The sequence below is a fragment of the Sus scrofa genome, chromosome 13, assembly GCF_000003025.6.
Source record: "Sus scrofa isolate TJ Tabasco breed Duroc chromosome 13, Sscrofa11.1, whole genome shotgun sequence".
Taxonomy (NCBI): domain Eukaryota; kingdom Metazoa; phylum Chordata; class Mammalia; order Artiodactyla; family Suidae; genus Sus; species Sus scrofa.
Window position 1 is genome coordinate 22395766 of NC_010455.5, and position 20021 is coordinate 22415786.

Genomic DNA, 20021 nt, shown 5'->3' on the forward strand with positions numbered 1-20021 from the left:
ACGAAAACAGCAGTAAGAGGAGTCTAATAAGACTAAAACCAGGACGTTCCCCCTGTGCCGAATGGGATGGGAGGCATCTTTGCAGCACCAGGATGCAGGTTGGATCCCCAGTCTGGATCTGGTGTTGCCACCTGGCTCTGAGTTTCCACTGTGGCACAACGGGATTGGCAGCCTCTCTCAATTCCTGGCCCGGCACAGTGGGTTAAATGATCCTGCAGTGCCACAGCTGTGGCATAGGTCGCAACCCAGGCTTGGATCTGATCCCTGGCCCAGGAAATCCATATGGTGCAGGGCAGCCAAAAAGAGAAAGAAAGAAAGAAAGAAAAAAAAAAAAGACTAAGGCCATATTTACCTAATAAAACACATTGTCAGATACTTACTGACAGACTCTGAAATGACGGTGGTGAAACCCTTTGGGTTCATCCAATGTGTGTTCTCTACTGTGACCATTCTTTTTGAAGTCCCACATTGTGTCACAACAGGTTCTGCCTGCTGGCCTTACGCCTTCAAGTACAGGTGATGAGTTTTTCTTTTTAAGGGTGCACCCCAGTACAGACCCCATGGTGGTCATGGTTTTTGTTGAACCAATAGGCACCATAGAACTGTGTGGTCAGCACATGGCTGCCTGGGAATGAAGCCACTCCTAGCCTTCCTCTGTGTTTGGAGTGTGAGCTCCACGAGGGCAGGGGGCTTGCCTGTGTTGTTCTTTGTTGTGTCCCCTGCACCTCCACAGTGCCCGCCCCACAGTCATGCACAGTAGTCCATGGATGGCCGCGGTCTAGCAGATGTAGTGATGATAGAGCACCACAGCATCTGTGTGATGACTCTGAATTATTGGGTGATTTCTCCCTTGGGTTGGGCATATGTTCCATTTCTTTATAAGAGTCAGTGTTCCATGCAGCCTTGGTAGTTTCAGCAGCTCCTGGTGATCTATAGGTTTGCCACGGTGCCTGCCTCTCAGGACACTGATTATATTGGGTGCACCTACGTATTGGGTGTATATTGGTGGTTCAGTCGATAACTCATGAGGGTTAAATCAGGCCATGAAGTGTGATGCCCAGAGCATCCCCAGGTAGGCTGGGCCATCTGCTTGCTGTTAGTCCTCTGTGCAGTGGAGGGCTGGGTACCATATGAAGGGGGATTCTGAACCTCTGAGGGGCACTGGAAGGGGCCTTGTCACAGTGTTTCTATCTTTGCTGACTTTTTGACCTTATTCATTGGCAGGTCTGAATTATGTTCTGACGGCTGATGTGGCCAAAAAAGAAAAGAGCCAGTTGCCCAGGGTCTACTTTGTGTTGCTGGGAGAGTCCGTGGGTCAGGTCTCAGAGAAGCTGCAGCTGGTCCACTTGGAGGAGACATGTCATCACTATGTGGCCCATGTGAAGGTCAGTTCTTTTTATTGTCATACTTTGATCTCTACAGATGTTCATTTGGAACTGGTGGGAACTTTTATTGTGCATTACGTATGTTCTGACTTTCAAATTTTTATTTTACAAGGAGGAGAGCATTCGTTTCTTCTTTTAAAGTTGCAGTTAGGCAGCCCTTTATTGCTCTTATTGTGCTGGTCTCAGCCTCTGAGGGGGTGATAGTGGAGCAGGAGACCAGCAGTACTCTCTGGTCTTGTCTTGTTCTTTTGGGAGGTTTCTTATCCTCTCCCCTCTATGCAGAGTAGAGACACAGAAGGACATGTCTCTGAGTCTGCAGTGGTGCTGGATCATACCATACCTGATGCCTTTCGCCATGATCCACTACATATTAGCTCTTAGTCATGGTTAAGGTGTTTTACAACTGGTTGGATTTTTCCTCCCTTGATTACTTTCTGTTTGTTTTAGGAGTGCGTTTTTTTGGCCCCCTTTCCCCTCATTCTAAATAAATGTTTGGAATGTTTTTCTCCTCTTGAAATAGTGGGTTAAATATACTTTGCTACTAATTGAGGAGGCCAGGCTTTGATTAGCTACAAAGTGGCCCTTTGCAGGCAGGTATTGGTGGGATGGGAGTCTGGTGCTCCATGTTGCAAGAATGGCCAGCCACTGACCCCCAAGCAGAGATAGCACAAGAGGTGGAAGGACCCTTTTGACCCAGGCCATGTGGTGGGTAAGATGTATGTGGGTTTTGGAGTTCACACTGTGTCAGTTGGATACAACTTTGACTTCTCTTGTGTCTCAATTTCTGCATCTCTGAAATAGGTGCAGTAGTACTTAGCTTGGAAAGGTGATGGTAGAATTAAACATTATATGATGAATATACTTAAATGACTTCGCATGGAGTCTACCACACAGCAGACACTCAGCATTATTATTCAGTTGGACCATACAAAATTGACAATATTCTAATATTCTTGGCTCACAAAAAAATGGCAATCACATGTAGTTCAATTACTATTAGCCAGTGGCTCTCTGGATGATAGCAAAATAGTCTACAGATGGAGTTGAAGTGTTGTTCTATTATTGTGTTGTTAGTGCCAGAGCAGGAGAATAACAGCTGCTACTACAAGCTCCTGGCTTGTAGATAGAGCAGTGCCCCACGCATCCATGGCACTTTGGCCCAGAGCCCAAGTCCAGGCCCCTGAGATTCTTTTCAGTGAGGCTGGGTTCTGTCCCCTGCCAGGACGCGTGCCGGGGCCTGCCCAAACCAGCTGCCCCAAGGCCTTGCTGAAGGCCATTTATAAAGCAGTGCTCCTGTTAAGCCAATAAGCCACCCAGCTCTCTGGGTCTTAGATGAAGATGGCCCATGAGCACCCTTAGGGGTGTGTGGCTGTCATGTCAGACACTGCCAGGCCTTCAAGTGCCTGCACTTGGCATCTTCCTGGAGGTGGGGCATCTTACCTTGGCTTCCTCGTGCTGGGTCTCATCCCCAAATACTGCCCTTCAGGGCGCTTGTAACTTCTTGCTTTGAGTGAGATGTTACCCCTGCCTGTGTAGCTACCAGGGGTCTTTGCTGAAAGATAGGGCCATGTAAAGTACACTTAGAAAACAGCAATAATGAGGTGCAGGCCAGAGGCAGGGCTGTTTCTCTGGTGGCCTCTGAGTATTAACTGGGAAGAACGAAACTACCCAAGGCTATTGGTCCTGCTATTTCCTGATATCTAGGATCGCCAGATTTGCAAACAAAAATATAAGATTCCCAGTTAAAACTGAATTTCAGTTAACAAATTAAAAAAATATATTTATTGATTTATTTGTTTGTTTTGCCTTTTAGGGCCACACGTGCAGCATGTGGCGGTTCCCAGGCTAGGGGCCTAATTGGAGCTACAGCTGCCTATGCCACAGCCACAGCAATGCCAGATCCGAGCCACATCTGTGACCTACACCACAGCTCGTGGCCTCACCAGATCCTTAACCCACTAAGCAAGGCCAGGGATCAAACCTGCAACCTCATGGTTCCTAGTCGGATTTGTTTCCGCTGTTCCACAACAGGAATGCCTAAAAAAAAAAAAAAAAAAAAAGTATATTCCAGATAATGCATGGGATATACTTATCCTAAATTTGTTATTTGAAATTCAGGTTTAACTGGGTATCCAGTCGAAAGATTCATCCTGACTGATACCCTCCATGCCATGAGTGGCACTTCTTCCATCAGTCAAAAAACATAGCTAACAAGAGAGATTGAGATGGTGGTCAGAAGAGTGTAGAGGGTGGGGCAGGGCTCAGAAGCACAGAGCAAACACACACTTCTTTGTGATTATTTGGGTCATTTTAGGGAGAACAAGAGAGCAGGGCTTCAGCAAATGTGGACCTAGAAAAATTTGAATATAGTTATTGTGTGGTCATTCTCTCATGCAAGGAGATGGGGGTGGTGGGATCCATTAGGAAGGCACCAGCCTTTGATGCTTTAGGAGGCGCTCAAGGTGGCTGATACTCTACAGCCTGGTGGAAAGTTTTTTCCTACCAGGCATTGGTTGTCTGGGTTATAGCAGAGGACCCTGGGGAATGGTAGAGGGGACCGGGAAAGGTGAATGCTAATGGACCGGCTGACTGTTCGTGGTGTGGCCCAGCTGGCCTGGCCTGTGGTTTCTCCAGTTGTGGGAAAACAGCTGTGAAGGCCATGGTTCTTGGGGGGCCCAGGCAGGCAGCAGTGCTGGGGGAAGGGGGTGGCAGCCTGGTCACCTCCTGGAGTGGGGCTGGGGGCTGGTCTTCAGGGCAGCAGGGCGTGAGAACGCAGCCTTCTCCATGGCCGACACTGGGCTTTGTAGACAGTGAAGGAAGAGAGATAAAAGCCATCTCGCTTATCGCACACCATATGGCAGGCAGACAGGGAGGCAGGCGCTAGGGGCTGGGTGTGTTTTGTTTAGGCTATCTGTAGGTTATTTTTTTTCTTTTTTTCTTTAAGCCTATTCCAATCATTTTTTCCCCTTTCTTCTTTGCTGTAGAAGTTTTCCTTCCATATATGGCAATAAGTATCCCTATCATAGAAGACAGCTGGGGCTGACACCTGCCCCCTAGGCTGGCTGCATTGTCCCATGTTTTATTCCATCATTGCCCTGGTGGGGCCTCCAAGAGGTAGCCTCCGTTTATCCATCCAGCCTCATTTCCACATCACATCACGTGTCCTGGGCTCTTGTTAAGGTGAACTGACCCCTTTTCTCCTGGAAAGTGTCCATTACGCTTCCCACCCTTAGCTCTGATGCTCACCCAGCCCCTCTGACACTTGAGTCATCAGAGGCCCAGGTTTTGTCATATCCAGGTACAACCACGTATCACCTGCAGTATTTTTGCATTTTTTGGTCTCAAACATGTACCTCCTCCATGCGGAGTTTTATTTCCTATTTTTTCTTTAAATCGACTTTTTGCCTCGAATGAAATAATTTAAAGCAGAAACTGTGTACACTCCTATAAGCAGAATACCAATTATTGGCTGCCAAAAGAGAAAGTAACTGTGAAAATAAATACATTGAAGACACAACAATGTCCTTGAATTCTAACTGGATGTCATTACTTGCTGAAGTCTCTGAAGAAGTAGCCAGCTCTTCTGTGTGTTAGAAGGGGAAATTAGAGTACTCTAGGGAAGTATTAGACATACTGGCACCATGCCGAACTCTCTCTGATGCAATCAGAAGGACTAATGGGGGAGTTCCCTGTCAGAAGGTTAAGGATCTGGCATTGTCGCTGCTGTGCCGAGGGTTCGATCCCTGGCCTAGGAACTTCCGTATGCCACAGGCGAGGCCAAAAAAACCAAAAAACCAAAAATCCAAAGACTAAAGGGGTATTGATCCAGGATTAACTTTCTAAATGTCTGGGTCCTATTATAGAGCCATGCCCCTGTGCTGTGGAAAACCGTGCCATGAGCCCAGTCTGGGAAGCCTGAAGCCCTGGCCATGCTCTGCTTTGATTGGCTGTGCCTCACCCCTCTTGCCTGCTGAAGATCTGTCTGCTCTTCAAGGCTCAGTCAGCTCACAGGCCTTAAACATCCTCAGCCAGCCACTGTCCTTGGCCCTGGGGAGGCTGCCATCAGCCTCTTGTCTGATCAAAGCTTATCCTGTGCTGCCTGGCACCTGCTTTCATGCCTGATGGGCACAAAATAAATGCTTAACAGACCCAGCCTCACTGAAAGGACTAATCAGGTTGGGTGGATATGGTTCAAGGGAGCTGATCTGATCAGGGTGGGGCCTCTCACTTCTCTGGGACCTCTGGCAGGGAAGCAATGGCGTGAGATGCTAGAGTGGAGAGTCGGGGATGCCTGGCTGTGTTCTCTCATCACTCCTTCATTTCCTGGTCTCTGTATTTACCTGGATGGTAACTGAGCTCTGTCTTCAAGTCCTACATGACATCTGAGAGTCAGCCCTTTGTGAGGTCAGGTGCTCATGTATGACGGCCAAACTGGAGCCACTTCAGGAGCAGGGAAATCGGGTGAGACTTTTTTTTTATTTTGTCTTTTGTCTTTTTAGGGCTGCATCCATGGCATATGGAGATTCCCAGGCTAGGGGTCGAATAGGAGCTACAGCTGCTGGCCTACACAAGAGCCACAGCAACACAGGATCTGAGCCATGTCTGCGAGCTATACCACAGCTCATGGCAACGCCGGATCCTTAACCCACTGAGCGAGGCCAGGGATTGAACCTGCAACCTCATGGTTACTAGTCGGGTTTGTTAACCACTTAGCCATGACAGGAACTCCGAGTGAGACTTTTGAGCCTGTATGGGGACAGGCAGAAGACCAGGAGAGGCAGAACAGGGGATGGGCTGCCTCCCTCCCAGCTCTGAGGATCTGAGACCCCCTCCAGAGGCCTCCAGAAAACCTTGGTGAGTGAAATCACATGTCAGATACTGTCCAGGGAGCCAATAACAGGATTAATGTAAAAAAGGAAAAAAACACCCCACTCCGCACTAGACGAAGGATAATAGAAACACGTTGGCTTCTTTGAGTAGCTGCAGGTGTTCAAGAGATGGTTCTTTTATGTTGCCGGAGAATTCTTCAAGGGAGTTGGAGCCTTAAGCTGCTGCAGGTCCTGGCCTGGCCAAGGGAGGGTATCACACTGGCCGCCCAGCAGTATTGGAGGTCATGCCTTGGGCTCTGCCCAGGTATCTAGTTTTTTTTTTTTGTTTGTTTTTTGTTTTTTCTCCATTTTTCACATCCAAAAAATGCCTAGGGCCAGCTCCAGTCACATGATGGACTGTGAGTTTGCCATCTTTGGATCTATTGAATGCCAGTTTTCAGAGGCCTTGGAAGCTTTTGTTTTCTCTAAGAAAGAGTTTAAGGAAGATGAAGTTGGAGTAAAGATAAGACCTCTGTCTGAAGAAGAGGAGAAAGGAAAACAGCCAAGTATTCTTCTTTATCTGGAAAATGAAATGCTAAATTCTTGATAAAATCTCTTGTTAGTTGTCTTGATAAGTCAAAGAAATAGCTAAAAAAAAAAGCTGTAAAGTTTGGGAAAAAGTGATACACATCTTCGATGTAGGAGGTCATCATAAGACAGTTTTTAAAAATTGGTAGTATATGCACATAATTAAATATTTTTAAAAACTGGTTCTAAAAGTTATGGAAAGAAGGAGTCTCAGCCACCTGTTTCCCAGAGGCATCCATGGTTCCAACTTCTTGTGTGTCTTCTGAGAGCTTGTCAATGAATACACAAAGCTGTGTGCATGGCATACTGTTGGGGAGCTTGCTTTTATCCTTTTAAAATGCCTACAGGCAGGAGTTCCTTGGTGACTCAGCACATTAAGGATTCAGCATAGTCACTCCAGTAGCTTGGGTCACTGCTGTGGTGCAGATTTGATCCCTGGCCCGGGAACTTTTGCATGCTTTGGGCATGGCCAAAAAAAAAAAAAGGAAAAAGAAAACAAAAATTAAATGCCCAACAGCAGAATGGGTAAACAGATTTTAGGAAAGAGTGTACAATGGAACATTACTCAGCAAAAACTAAGAATGAACTACTAATATGCCGAATAAGTGGGTGAATCTGTAATGCATCTTGCTAAGTGAAGGAAGCCAGACTTAAAAGGCTACTGCTACTGTGACTCTATGGAAAAGACCAGCTCAAAAGACAATAGGCAGATCAGAGATCAATCAGACTTTTTTTTTTTTAAATGGGTCTTGGAGGTTGTTCCATGTTGATGCATGGAGAGGTTCCTGTTCTTTTTTCATATGTTCATGGAATTCTATTGAAAGACTATCCCTTGAATGAGTTAACCTGTCCAGCTGACTTCACCTGGAGTTTATAGACCAGTGACCTCAGTTTGCTCCTCCAGGAGTGGTTCAGGGGTCCCTCTGGGGACAAGCTTTAACCTGCTTTGGAAGGAGGACAGCCCTTAAACATGAACGGAATGTCCCCTCCTGCTGCAGTTAGCTCTTCTCCGCCCCAGATCTTTAGGGTCCTAGTTGAGGGTTTGTCAGGACCCCTGAGGAAGGCAGATGGAGGGGCCCTGATGGCCTCTGAAATGGGCTTGAATCTATGTCCTGAAAAGGGACTTTTAGTTTGAATATTGGAAGGAGCCATATTTCTCTGCAAAAGTAAGGTGTGATAATACAGTAATTATTGGTAAAGAGTTTAATAATTAAATTCTCTTTGAAAGTGATTCTGACTAAAAGAAGAATTCTCACAACATTCAGAGTAATAACAATGGAAGCAGCAAACACTAATCGAGCACTTTCTTTAGTACATGCCAGTCATTTTCAGTGACTGCTTTTAATCTTCATTTTCTTCTCACACTAACATGAGAGGTAGTTAGTATTTGTGTCCTCATTTTATAGTTTACAAGGCATAGAGGAGTAAAGGAACTTGCCCAGTACTTTATAGATGGCAAGTAGCAGAAGTGGGATTTGAACCCAGCAAGCTTGGTTCCCAAGGCTGTGCTCTTAACCATCACACTATAACATAGTTCATAAACATGGGCTGCCGTGAACTGAGTACTTGTCGTAGGCCAGGTTCTCTTCTAAAGGCTCTATGTGGATCAAGAGGGTAAATGATGGGGCCCAAAGGTTGCAAAACTGGTGAGAAGCTTTACTGTGTCTTCCAGAGGTGGTGACTTGATGAGTATACTCTGGAGTAGTGGTGTGCTCGTAATGTGTAACAGCCAGTGATCTGGGAGAAAAACCTGACTTATAGCACTTTGCCAATCCCCCTGGTGTAAATACTCCTACCATAGCTGATTTCACTGAATGTGGACTTAGGATGAAACATGCAGTGGCACGCTATTATATAGTATTTTCACTGTGTACAAGAGATTACAATGTATCTAAATAACCTCAAGAACACAGATGATGGTAAAGTAAAATAAAATAATTAGGCAGTCATGAAGTTTGAGTATTTATTACATTTATCTTAATATAAATTATTTGATTATAAGTGTATGCAGTTTACCTTTAATAAATGGCTGTGTTTAACTCCGACTCATAAACTTTCCGAAAATTTACCAGTTGGCTCTTGCAAGCCAGCTACAGTGATTTACATTGGCTTTGACCACTGTATCTGTTGTCTCTGTTACTAAGTTGATCATATCATTCAAGTCCCGCCTTGCACACAGATGTTTGATTACCAGAGTCTTTTTTTCCTCTTGTTTCCTGTGGCTTTGCAAATTGACAAATAATAGGAAAGTCATTTCTTGGGGTCAGTTTAACCACCAGACCACAGTGTTGATATTTGTACGTTTGGTGCAGAGGCACTCTGGATTTTGACGGAAATGATTAGCTGGCTTAGTAGTTTCCATTTGAAATAGTGGAAAGGATTTTATTCAAATTTCTCTGGCCTTTCCTCACCCCTTCCCCAAGTGTATGTGTTGAGAGTCTGTTGAGAAAACCTCTCCGCAATGGAGCATGTGGAAGAGCTGAGGGTTGAACTTGCTAGAAGAGGAGAGGGGTGTGGGGAGTGGGAGAACTGATTTTCCGCAGGGCTGTTTGAACCCTGAAGTCTCCTGCCTCTTGAGCCGAAGCAGGCCCGTCTTGATTAGTGCCAGTAGTTGGCTGCCCCGTGGGTCATCCTTCAGTCCTTTGGTTTTCATGTTCAGCAGCTTGATCAGGTAGGACCTAAACCTGGTTCTGCCCTTTCTTACCCGTTGTTCTAACCAGAAACAGCAGATCAGGGTGGCCCCATTATCCGGTTATTCTTTTCCTTGTCTTCTCCACTCCTTCCTGGGGTGACTGTCCCCTGTCTTTCAGAGAATCCTCTGGCCTAATAAGTGAGCCCCGTGTGGTTTCAGGAGCAACAGGCCTGAGAGCCAAGCTTTGTGAAGTGGCCAGCCCCTCAGCCACCCCCAGGGCTGTCCCAGCCAGGTCACACAGTCCCACAGCCTTTCTCCTCCCAAGGAGAGCATTTGTGTCTGAGACTTGCCCAGCTCCCTGTGGAAGGGACCATGATGGCCTCTGAGCGAAGGTGGACGAGCCAAGTGGACGCAGTCATGATGTTTTCCTGCAAAGGCCGTGGCCGTGGGGCCAGTTTATTAGGTGTATGGTGCTGTCTCCATGACTGGCTACAGGGGGCCGGGAGGTGACTCAAGTCCAGACTGATGATGAAAGGGGAGTGGGGGGCAGAGAGTTCCCCTTTATGCGGTGCAGCATGCTGAGATAGGACACGGGTCAAAACACTAGTGAATGGGGTAGAGGGTCATGTCCAAAGAATTCCTCTTTGGAGGAAAACTTCCAAGCCAGCTAAGTAGTGAAGAAGGGGGTTATAATGTAAGATCACTTGCTTCATGGCTTCTTATCCTGCTCCTTGGAGTAGAGGTGAGTTTCAAATCTGGAAGGTGATAAACTGGATCATTGGCGTGCCTAGTGCCATGGTGTGTGTGGGCGGCTTTCAGCCTGCAAATGCAGCCTAGTGCCCTTGGCTTTAGGGTATCAGTTAAGAATTCTGTTCAGCTGCCAAGAATTGAGACCTGACTGTAGGAGCTTAAGTGCATCATGGAGGCCTTTTATTACATGACAGGACTTCTGGGGAGAGGAGAGTTGCTGGTGTTCTTTCACTGGCTCCAGGATGCAATTCTCTTTTTTTTTTTTTTTTAAATGATTTTTATTTTTTCCATTATGGTTGGTTTACAGTGTTCTGTCAATTTCCTAGTGTACAGAAAAATGACCCAGTCACACATACATATATATATTCTTTTTCTCACGTTATCCTCTATCATGCTCCATCACAAGTGACTAGATATAGTTCCCAGTGCTATACACAGGACCTCATTGCTTGTCCATTCCAAAGGCAATAGTTTGCTACATTCTTTTTTATATTCCTTTCCATTATGGTTTATCCCAGGAAATTGGGTATAGTTCCCTGTGCTATACAGTAGGTCCTCATTGACTATCCATTCTAAATGTTTGCATCTACTAAGCCCAAACTTCCAATCCTGCCACTTCTTAACAGCGCAACTTGTAGCATTTTTTTTTTTTTGTCTTATCCAAGACTTTGTCACAAGTCAAATGAGACTAACAATACCTACTGCACAGGTTGTGAAGATCGAAAGAAGGTAAAATTCCTTTCCTTCTGTGCAGCATGGGGTAAACTCATGGCTTAATTTTAGGTTCCCTCAACCTTCTCTTGTCACCACCTGCATTTCTTCTTCTCCTCTTCCTTGAGTCCCTTCCTGTCATCTCACAGCCTCACAGCACATCTCTGGTTCCTTTTTTTTTTTTTTTTTTTTTTTTTTGTCTTTTGTTGGCTGCACCGCGGCATATGGAGGTTCCCAGGCTAGGGGTTTAGTCAGAGCTGCAGCTGCCAGCCACAGCCACACCCACACCAGATCTGAGCTGTGTCTGCGACCTACATCACAGCTCACAGCAACGCCAGATCCTTAACCCACTGAGCAAAGCCAGAAATCAAACCCACAACCTACATGGTTCCCAGTTGGATTCGTTTCCGCTACCATGATGGGAACTTCTCACAGCACATCTCTGAATGGCCCTTTTCACTGGCAGTGACCACATCTACTACAGAGATGGTACAAAGGGAAACCCTTTTGTCTAGAAATTCTTATGTGGGCTTGTCTGGATGAAACTTGGCTAGGAAACTGTCTCAGCATCTTGTCGTTCTGGAAATGAAGCAGATGTGGGAGGTGAAGAGTCCAGAAATCTGTGGTCAACCCCTGAAAGAAGGTGTGAGATAGTGAGTGAAGCTCTGAAACTGCCCTTAGCATTTCAGGATGCAATTCTCTTGACCTCTCCCCTGTTCAGGAAAAAGGACTGAGCACCTGCTGTGTCCTAGGCGGGCCCTCAGCTCTGTCTGTGAACAGAATTCCTGCCCTCTGGGTCCCCGCCTGGCAGTGGAGGGAGATACACAGGAGCGATAGCAAGAGGTGACTTAATGGGTATTAGAAGGTGCAGCCTGGGTCGGGGTGGCTTCAGTGAGGGAGATTTGAGCCAACAGTGAGGAGGTGGGAGTTAGCACAGTGGGTTCCCGTAGGGAATGTTCAAACAGAGTCCCCAGGTGTGGGGTAGATTTGGAGAGGAGGAGCAGGGAGGCCTGGGGAGCAGAGTTGGGGGAGAGGAGGTCTAGGTCAGGCTTCAGGAAGGTGGGTAAGTCACTCAGGCCTCATGGTTCACAGGATGGACTGTGCCTTTACCCCAAGTGAGGTGGGAGCCGTCCAATGCGTCTGGGCAGAGCAGTGACATGGTCTTACTTTCCATGAAGAGGCCCTTACTTTAAAAGGACCCTTCTAAGTGCTACAATGAAATGGCACCTAGGAGGTGGTATAGAAGCAGGGACTTGGTCAGGACACCATTTGAAGCATCCAGGGAAGGGGCTTGGTGGCTCTGCCTGGGGTGATAGCAGTGGAGGTGGCGAGGAGTGTCAGATGCTGCATACGCTTCGAAGGTGGATCCTAAGGGCTCTGTTGTCAGGTGGAAGGAAGAAAATGTCAAAGGGGACTCCCCAGGTTTTCAGCCTGAGTAATAAAGCATGGAGGTGTCAGTGGTGGTATTTTCAACTGGAATAGGGAAGCTTGCAGGTGGACCAGGCTTTAAGGGGAGGATCTGGAGTTCATTTTTAGACAAACTGAGTTTTGAAGGGCTTAGTAGATAGTGAAGTGGAGATCTGTGGTTTTGTTGGTGGTCTGGGTTAGTAGTATAAATTTAGGAGTCATTAGAAGATAGTGTTTAATGCTGTGAGATTTGATGGGATCATCAAGGTAGGGGGTGGGGGTGGGGGAGAAAAGGGTACCATGGGTATCCAACCCCAGCATACCTTTCCTCATGGTCCCAAGATGGCTGCTGACTTCCAGCTACTGTGTCATCTTTCCATGCAAGAAGAAGGAGGCGAGCAAAAGGCTCTTGCCATCTGATCCAAGGCCCTTTTAAAGAGACTTCCATGGACTTCTACTAGTACTTCTTGACCATTCATATTTCAGTAGAGGTTGGGAAATGTCAGTTTCAGCTGGACACTAGAAACCCCAACAGTATAGAGTTTTACTGCACAGCAGTATTTTCTGTGAGGTTGGAAATGTGCCATATCTTCACAGCCGAATATGACTGTTGAGAATTTGAAATGTAGTGAGTGCCACAGAGGAATTTCTACTTGAATTTTAATTAAAGTTTAAAGTAAATAGCTGCATGTGGGCTAGTGGCTACTGTACTGGACAGTGCACATATTAAAGTCTGATTATTAAAGGTGGGTAAGCATTTACAGATTCTGCTATAATAGAACATAGAATCTTCATAGCGCAGGGGTCACACAAATCAGACCTCACAAGCCAAGCGGAAACATAAATAACTGGGTTGAAGTCAAATTGACTGTTTTGCTTTACACTTACATTGATTAAAATTTGGGTTTCAAGACTGCCGTAGAACATGGTATTTCTCTCCAGGGTTCTTTTGGAGTGCATGTGTGCATGCACGAGCGTGCGCACACACATGAACACACACACTTTTACATGTACATACATGTGTCCGTAGGCCATAATAGTGGGGAAAGGGGAGAAGTATTAGAGCTGAGAGACTTGAATGTCATTTCATGAGTGTCACAGTCTTACCCCTGATGGTTTCTGTTTTCTTCTTTGTGGCATGAAACAAAGTAAAAGGTGGCAGTATAGAGGATGGAGAAGGAACTGCTGGATCAGGAGGGTAGGCATTGTAACAGATATATAGTTTGAGATAAAGTACAGAATTGCCTTTGAGGATATCAAGGCCCTCCCTCCTGATGCTCTTTTTAAATTCTTTTTATTTTTATTTTTTGCTTTTTAGGGCCACGCCTGCACCATATGGAAGTTCCTAGGCTAGGGTCCAATCAGAGCTGCAGCTGTCGGCCTACACCACAGCCACAGAAATGCAGGATCTGAGCGCGTCTGTGACCTTCACCATAGCTCTTAGCAATTCTGGATCCTTTAACCCACTGAGTGAGGCCAGGGATTGAACCTGCATCCTCATGGGTACTAGTCCATTTTGTTTCTGCTGCACCACAATGGGGACTCCTGATGCTCTTTTTTTTTTTTTTAATTATTAGGTAGATTTATAATGTTGTGTTAGTTTTAGGTGTACAGCAAAGTGAATCAGTTATATCAGTTATACATATGTCCATTCCTATATTCAGATTCTTTCCCATATTAAGTTATTACACAGTATTGAGTAGATTTTCCTGTGCTATGCAGTAGGTCCTTGTTGCTTACCTATTTTATGTATAGTAGTGTGTATATGTTAATCCCACCTTCTCATTTATCCTGCCCTGCCCCATTTCCCCTTTGGTAACCAGAGATTTCTTTCAGAATCTTTGAGTCCGTTTCTGTTTTGTAAGTTCTTTTGTGTCACTTTTATTAGATTCCACATATTAGTGATCTCATATGATATCTGTCTTTCTCTGACTTCCGGCACTTAGTATGAGGATTTCTGCATCCATTTATGCTACTGCAGATGACATTATTTCATTCTTTTTTATGGCTCAGTAGTATTCCATTGTACACATGTACCACATCTTCTTTATCCAGTCCTCTGTCAATGGACAGTTAGGTTGCTTCCATATCTTGGCTATTGTGAATAGTGCTATGAAAATAAGGGTGCATGTATCTTTTTGAATTATAGTTCTCTCCAGATATATGCCCAGGGATGGGATGCTGGATCATATGGTAGTTCTATATTTAGTTTTAGTTTTGTTTTTTTTTTTTAAAGAATCTCCATATTGTTGTCTATAGTGGTTGCACCAGCTTACATTCCCACCAACTGTAGATCCCTCCTCATGCTCTTGCTGGTACCAGGTGGAGAGATTCCTTTTCAACTCACATTTGTGAAGCACATGGATCCCTACTAGGGATATGGTGAATGCTGGGTTGCTTTTTCCTTCTCCTTATCTCAGAAATCAGTTACTATCCCTGGCTGCCTCTGCATTTGAAATGAATCAAGACTCATTTCATAGGTGTTTGGGGGATTTTTAAAGAAAATGATTGCAAGCAGCTGGTGAAAGAAAATAGAAAGTATGGAGCAAACAAGAAATATATGTTGGAAGAGAACAACTCTCTCAGCCAACATCTTTCTTTGCCACCTAGAACTGAGCAAGTCAGAGCTGCTGGGTTGGTTTACAGGTTTCTCTGACTTTGATGTGCACTCGTTAAGTGCATGTCCTGATGCAGCAGGCCTGGGCTCCCAGTGATTCCGATGCTGCTGCTCCATGGATCACACTCTGAGAAGCAAGGAACTAGAAGAAGTGGGTACCAAGAATTCCATTCAATGTCTAAAGGCTACCATCTGGCATTTTCCCAGGTGGAGGAGGCCGGATGGCCTCTGCCCTCACACTGACAATGAGAGGTTCCCTACCAGTGACGTGGAGTCATTAATCTGGTGGTAATGCTCTGGTTTCTTTGTGACCTTGTGTGACCTGGGGTTCATGCTGATGCTTCATAACAGCAGGCACGTCCCTCATAGGAGAGCTGCAAGCTGTGATTTCTTCCATGTTCCCCCACTGCCTGTTGCTTGAAGGACAGTGTTGTCAGCAGGCAACTTACCAGTCATGACTTTTTCAGCATTTCTGTTTAACTTCATTGGAGTGTTTTGGGCATGACTGTGTCAGAAATCTCTCTTGCCCAAACATTAGGAACTTCTTGAGATGCAAACTGATTTATAATTATATATATATATATATATATATTCATTTCTTGGGGCAAACAGGCAATGAGAAACCAACTTAGAAATTGTGTAGGTCCTTCCTGCATTTGTGAGCAAATGGTGACCCCATGAATTTTCTCTTGGGCAGGTTAAAGTGGGATCCCAGACTCCTAGGGGACCTTTGTTTTCAAGGATGGAGAATTTGCTGGTGATAGTGAGTGTGGACAGCAGAAAGGGTCCTCTTAGAGACAGCCAGGAAGCCCCTGCTCAAGGAAACCCATTCCTTGCAAGCAGCTACATGCAGGTAGCTTTTGGGGTCTTCTTATAAGACAGACCTGGCCCCATGACATTAACGTTGGAATAATGGTGGGTCCAAAGACAGATCTACTTATACGCACCTCAGAAGTCTTGTGTGAAGAGGGTGACAGAAAACGGCTGCTTTTTCTGAATGCCTTAGGGCTTCATAAATAAAAAGAAAATAAGGAGTAACAGCAACAGTGATAATAGCAATCTTTTATTGATCATTTACTATGTGCTCAGTGTTTTACGTGTCCATTTAGTTCTTACAAGAACCCAATAACATAATAATTAACATTACATACACAAAATTATGTGTATTATAATTATATGTACATAGATATAAGTAAAATAAAACCCTCTTTTAGGATTGATGAATGTGAGACTTAAAACATGTAATTTACTTAAGATCTCACAACTGGTCAGCAGCAAAGTCTTGGCTTTGAAGCCCATCTGGCAACTAAATAGTTCTGTAACCTTGAACTAATTAGGTAATCTTAGCACCATGGCCACTGAAAGTGATAGTTATTGTAATTGTTACTAACAAGTCGGTCTGAGGATGAGAAAGTCGTGGCTCTGGGAGGCTGGTCTACCTGCCAGTGTGTGCTTGGTTTCCCATGCTGGTTGGAGGACTTGACTGACAGCTGCTTCTGCACACATACATCTGTATCTCCTGTGCTCTGTGGCCACAGTAAAGGTCAGGTATGGGCCAGTGGGCCCAGAGCAGGGGGGAGGCCCAGGGGGATGGAGGCTCTCTTTCCTGCCCTTTGTTATTCCCACTTTGTTTTTGGCCTCACCATTTAAAATATAATTGTCATTCAATCCTCTTTTGAGCAATTCTGGTTCATGCATTCAGCCCCCCAGCATCTGTTGGGTGCAGGCTTTGCTGGGTGCAGGGAAATGAAAATGAAAAGACGTGGGCCAGCCCTCGAAAGCTCAGATGGTTTCACCCCTGCCTTTGGGGCACCATCTCAGTTCTCAGCTTTGCCTGTCATGCCAAGCACGAGTATTTTCAGTTCCCTTCTACATGCGGTACTGATGTGGTGACCTCTGCCCAGGCACGGCTGGGACAGTCCCAGGGTACACCTGTTTTCCCAGCACAGCTATTGATAATGACCTTTCCTTCTCAAGGCTTTCCAGTTTGGCTGGGAAATTATGTGTGCTGTGGCTTTTATGGAGCGCCTGCCACGTCCATGTGCCAGACACCATGCTGAGCCCTGGGAGATGGAGAACGCTAGAATACGGCCCTGCCTTCAGGGAGCTTTTGGCCAGCTGGGGTATCTGTTCTGAACGCTGGGGCTTGACAAGTCAGGAAGCCCCCTGCCTTCCAGGCTTCTTGCTTTCCCTCTTGTTGCCCGCTCCCAGCCTTACCCCCTGTACCCGTGCAGGCCTTAGTTCCCCCTCCAGGGCCACTGGGAGGCTCCCTCCGCAGAATGGCTGCCCACCACCCCATCTGTCTCTGCTCATCCTTCTGTTTCCCTGACCCCCAGGTCAGCCGGGGCCCTCTTCCCACCTGTGTTACTTGGTGTCTTGGTCCTCTGGGGCCACCATAGCAAAGACCACAAACTAGGTGGCTTGAATAACAGAGTTTACTTCTCACAGGTCCAGAGGCTGGAAGTATGAGACCACGGTGTCCGCAGGCAGGGTTGGTTTCTCCCGAGGCCTCTTTCCTTGGCTTGAAGATGACCATCTTTTCCTGGTGTCCTTCTGCTGTGTTCCCTCTGTACTAATCTCCTTGTCTTATAAGGATACTAGTCATACTGGATTAGGGCCTAACCTGAAGACCCCATTTTAACCTAATTACCTCTTCATTACCCGTTCTCCTGATCTGGTTCCATTCTGAGGTATGGGGGGTTAGGGATTCAACATGTGAATTTGGGGAGGACATGATTCGGCCTGTAACACTTCTGTACTTGCTTTTGGCCTTTTCTGTCAGAGGAGCATCAGCTCTTTTAGGGCACAGAGTGCATGGCATTTATCACAGTCACCCTGGGCCGTACTTAATATGGTCTAGGACTCCCAAAATGCTCATCAAATGACCAATTAGGTTCTTATTGTCCATTTCAAGGGATGATTAGAGTTAATGAGCTAAACTTCAAAGACTTATTTTTTTTTCTGATGTAATGAATGAAACTTTTCTGATCCTGGAAAGAATTTGGTGCATGAGACTTTATGAACACACAGAAATATACTTCCACACAGATACACACAAAATGTTAACCATTTGGGGGTCATTTATTTAAAGAAAGCAAGCAGGGAGTTCCCGTTGTGGCTCAGTGGTTAACGAATCCCGACCAGGAACCATGAGGTTGTGGGTTCGATCCCTGGCCTCACTCAGTGGGTTAAGGATCCGGCGTTGCCGTGAGCTGTGGTGTAGGTCGCAGATGCGGCTTGGATCCCGAGTTGCTGTGGCCCTGGCATAGGTCGGTGGCTACAGCTCTGATTAGACCCCTAGCCTGGGAACCTCCATATGCCATGGGTGTGGCCCTAGAAAAGACAAAATGATAATAATAATAATAAAAATTTAAAAAGCAAGCAAAGAATTGCTTTCTGGATTGTCCCTGTCCTGGGTATCAATGTAATACAGGGAGAAAGCAGGGCCCAGATGTTTACCCCTCCAGTGTTGGTGTGAGGCTAAACAAGAGCATGCTTTTAAAGTACTAATGAGCTCCACACACTGGAAAATATGCAAACACATGTGTAAGAGTCTTCTGTAAATGTGCTGAGCTGGAATTTCCAGGCAGGTGTCCTCCTGGCCTCTTTTTAGTCCTTTGTGATTTAGCTTTTTATTTACCACCAAGGACCCAGCATGGACCACTCAAGGATTCCTGGAGCCACATGTACGCTCTTCCCCACGTGCCTTCCGCCATCACTAGACCTGCCTTGCAAGGAATGAGGGAGAGACCCAGACAATTTTAGGAAATGGTTCAAGGCTGCATCATCTTTAAGAAAACAACCCAGAGCCATGGCCCTGGGTAGAAAGTCAGCCTGTGGCTCTCCGGGGTGCCTGCTGGCCTGGTGGCAAGACGTTGATTAGGTGGAGGGGAGCCAGGCCCAGGTCCCGAGGCAGCGGTGCCTTCTTTACTTCTATCCAGAAGAAGTTGTCATCCCAGAGTGAAACTTCAGAGCAGCTCTGTGCAGTAGAAAGGGACTGCAGGCCACGTATGCAATTGGAAATTTCCGAGGCACTGTACTGAAAAAGCTTAAACAAGGAAGATTGATTTTAATAACACTTAACCCAGTATATCCAAAATATTATCACTGTAATCGATGTAAATATTATTAGTGTGTTATTATTAGTGTTCTTTTTGGTGCTTGGTCTTTGAAACCCAGGGTCTGGCTTAGCCTCAATTTTCTGTGCTCATTAGGCACTCGTGGGCCATGGTTACCTATTGGACAGTGTCTGTCCAGAGTCAAATCTGATCACTTTGGAGACCTGGGGTGGATGCAGGGCCTGGAGTGGGAATGCATAGATGGGAAGGCATGTCCTTCATCAACTAAATATTAAAAGTACAACTTCTATCACCTGTGGTTCTGAGAAACATATTAATATTATAAAGGGTGCTTTCATGCTTGCCTTGGGAAGCTGCTTCTGAATTTCCTACACTGGAGTTCCTGGAGCCCATATGTCCATAGTACAGTGAGAAGAATCTGTATAATCTTTCCAACATTTCAGAAAGCCTGCGGGAGGCGCAGGGATTGCCATCCAGCTGCTGAGGATGTCAGCGTCATTGTTTTCAGCTGGGGTGTTAGTGCTGGTGAGCCTGTGCGGATCAGGCCTTGTGCTTAGCTTCTGATGACACGTAGGTGTTCCTGGGGTCATCCTGGAGGCGGGGGTGGAGGAGGGTGGGTAATTGAGTGGGTGAAGAAGTTCTAGGGGATGCAAGGCCCACATTTCTTGTGTCTGTGCTCCTCACCTGTGGGTATAAGTACAGACCTCCCAGGGACCCATTTGTCAGCCCTGTTAACGCTCAGAGGCTTTGGAGGGGGCCAAAGGTGCGTGAATTCAGCGAGCACTGTTGCTGGTTAAGCACTTCCTGGCTTTAAGTCAGGATAGAAGCATTTCCTGTGAGCCAGGAATCGTGCTCCCCACCTGTATGGAGTGCCTGGGAAAGGCAGCTCAGGCCTTCCTGCAGCTCCTCGGCCTCCAGCTGCTCAGCTGGCGGATTCCTCCAGTCTCTGAGCAGAGAGCCGTGGCCAGGCCACTGGGGGCCGCTGCAGGTGTCCTGTGGCCCTGGCCACCTTGGTTATGGGAGGATTCCACTGTGCTTGGGGGC

At 46.2% G+C, this 20021-nt stretch overlaps 1 protein-coding gene across 3 annotated transcripts in view; it reads left to right on the forward strand.

Moving 5' to 3' along the window:
- The window catches only part of ITGA9 (integrin subunit alpha 9), a 357221-nt gene that overhangs the window by 97269 nt on the left and 239931 nt on the right, over positions 1-20021 (forward strand). For all 3 annotated transcript variants that reach the window (XM_021071658.1, XM_021071659.1, XM_021071660.1), the window contains exon 15: positions 1225-1385. In XM_021071658.1, the coding sequence (XP_020927317.1) occupies positions 1225-1385 (161 nt within the window). The remainder of the gene's footprint in view (positions 1-1224; positions 1386-20021) is intronic.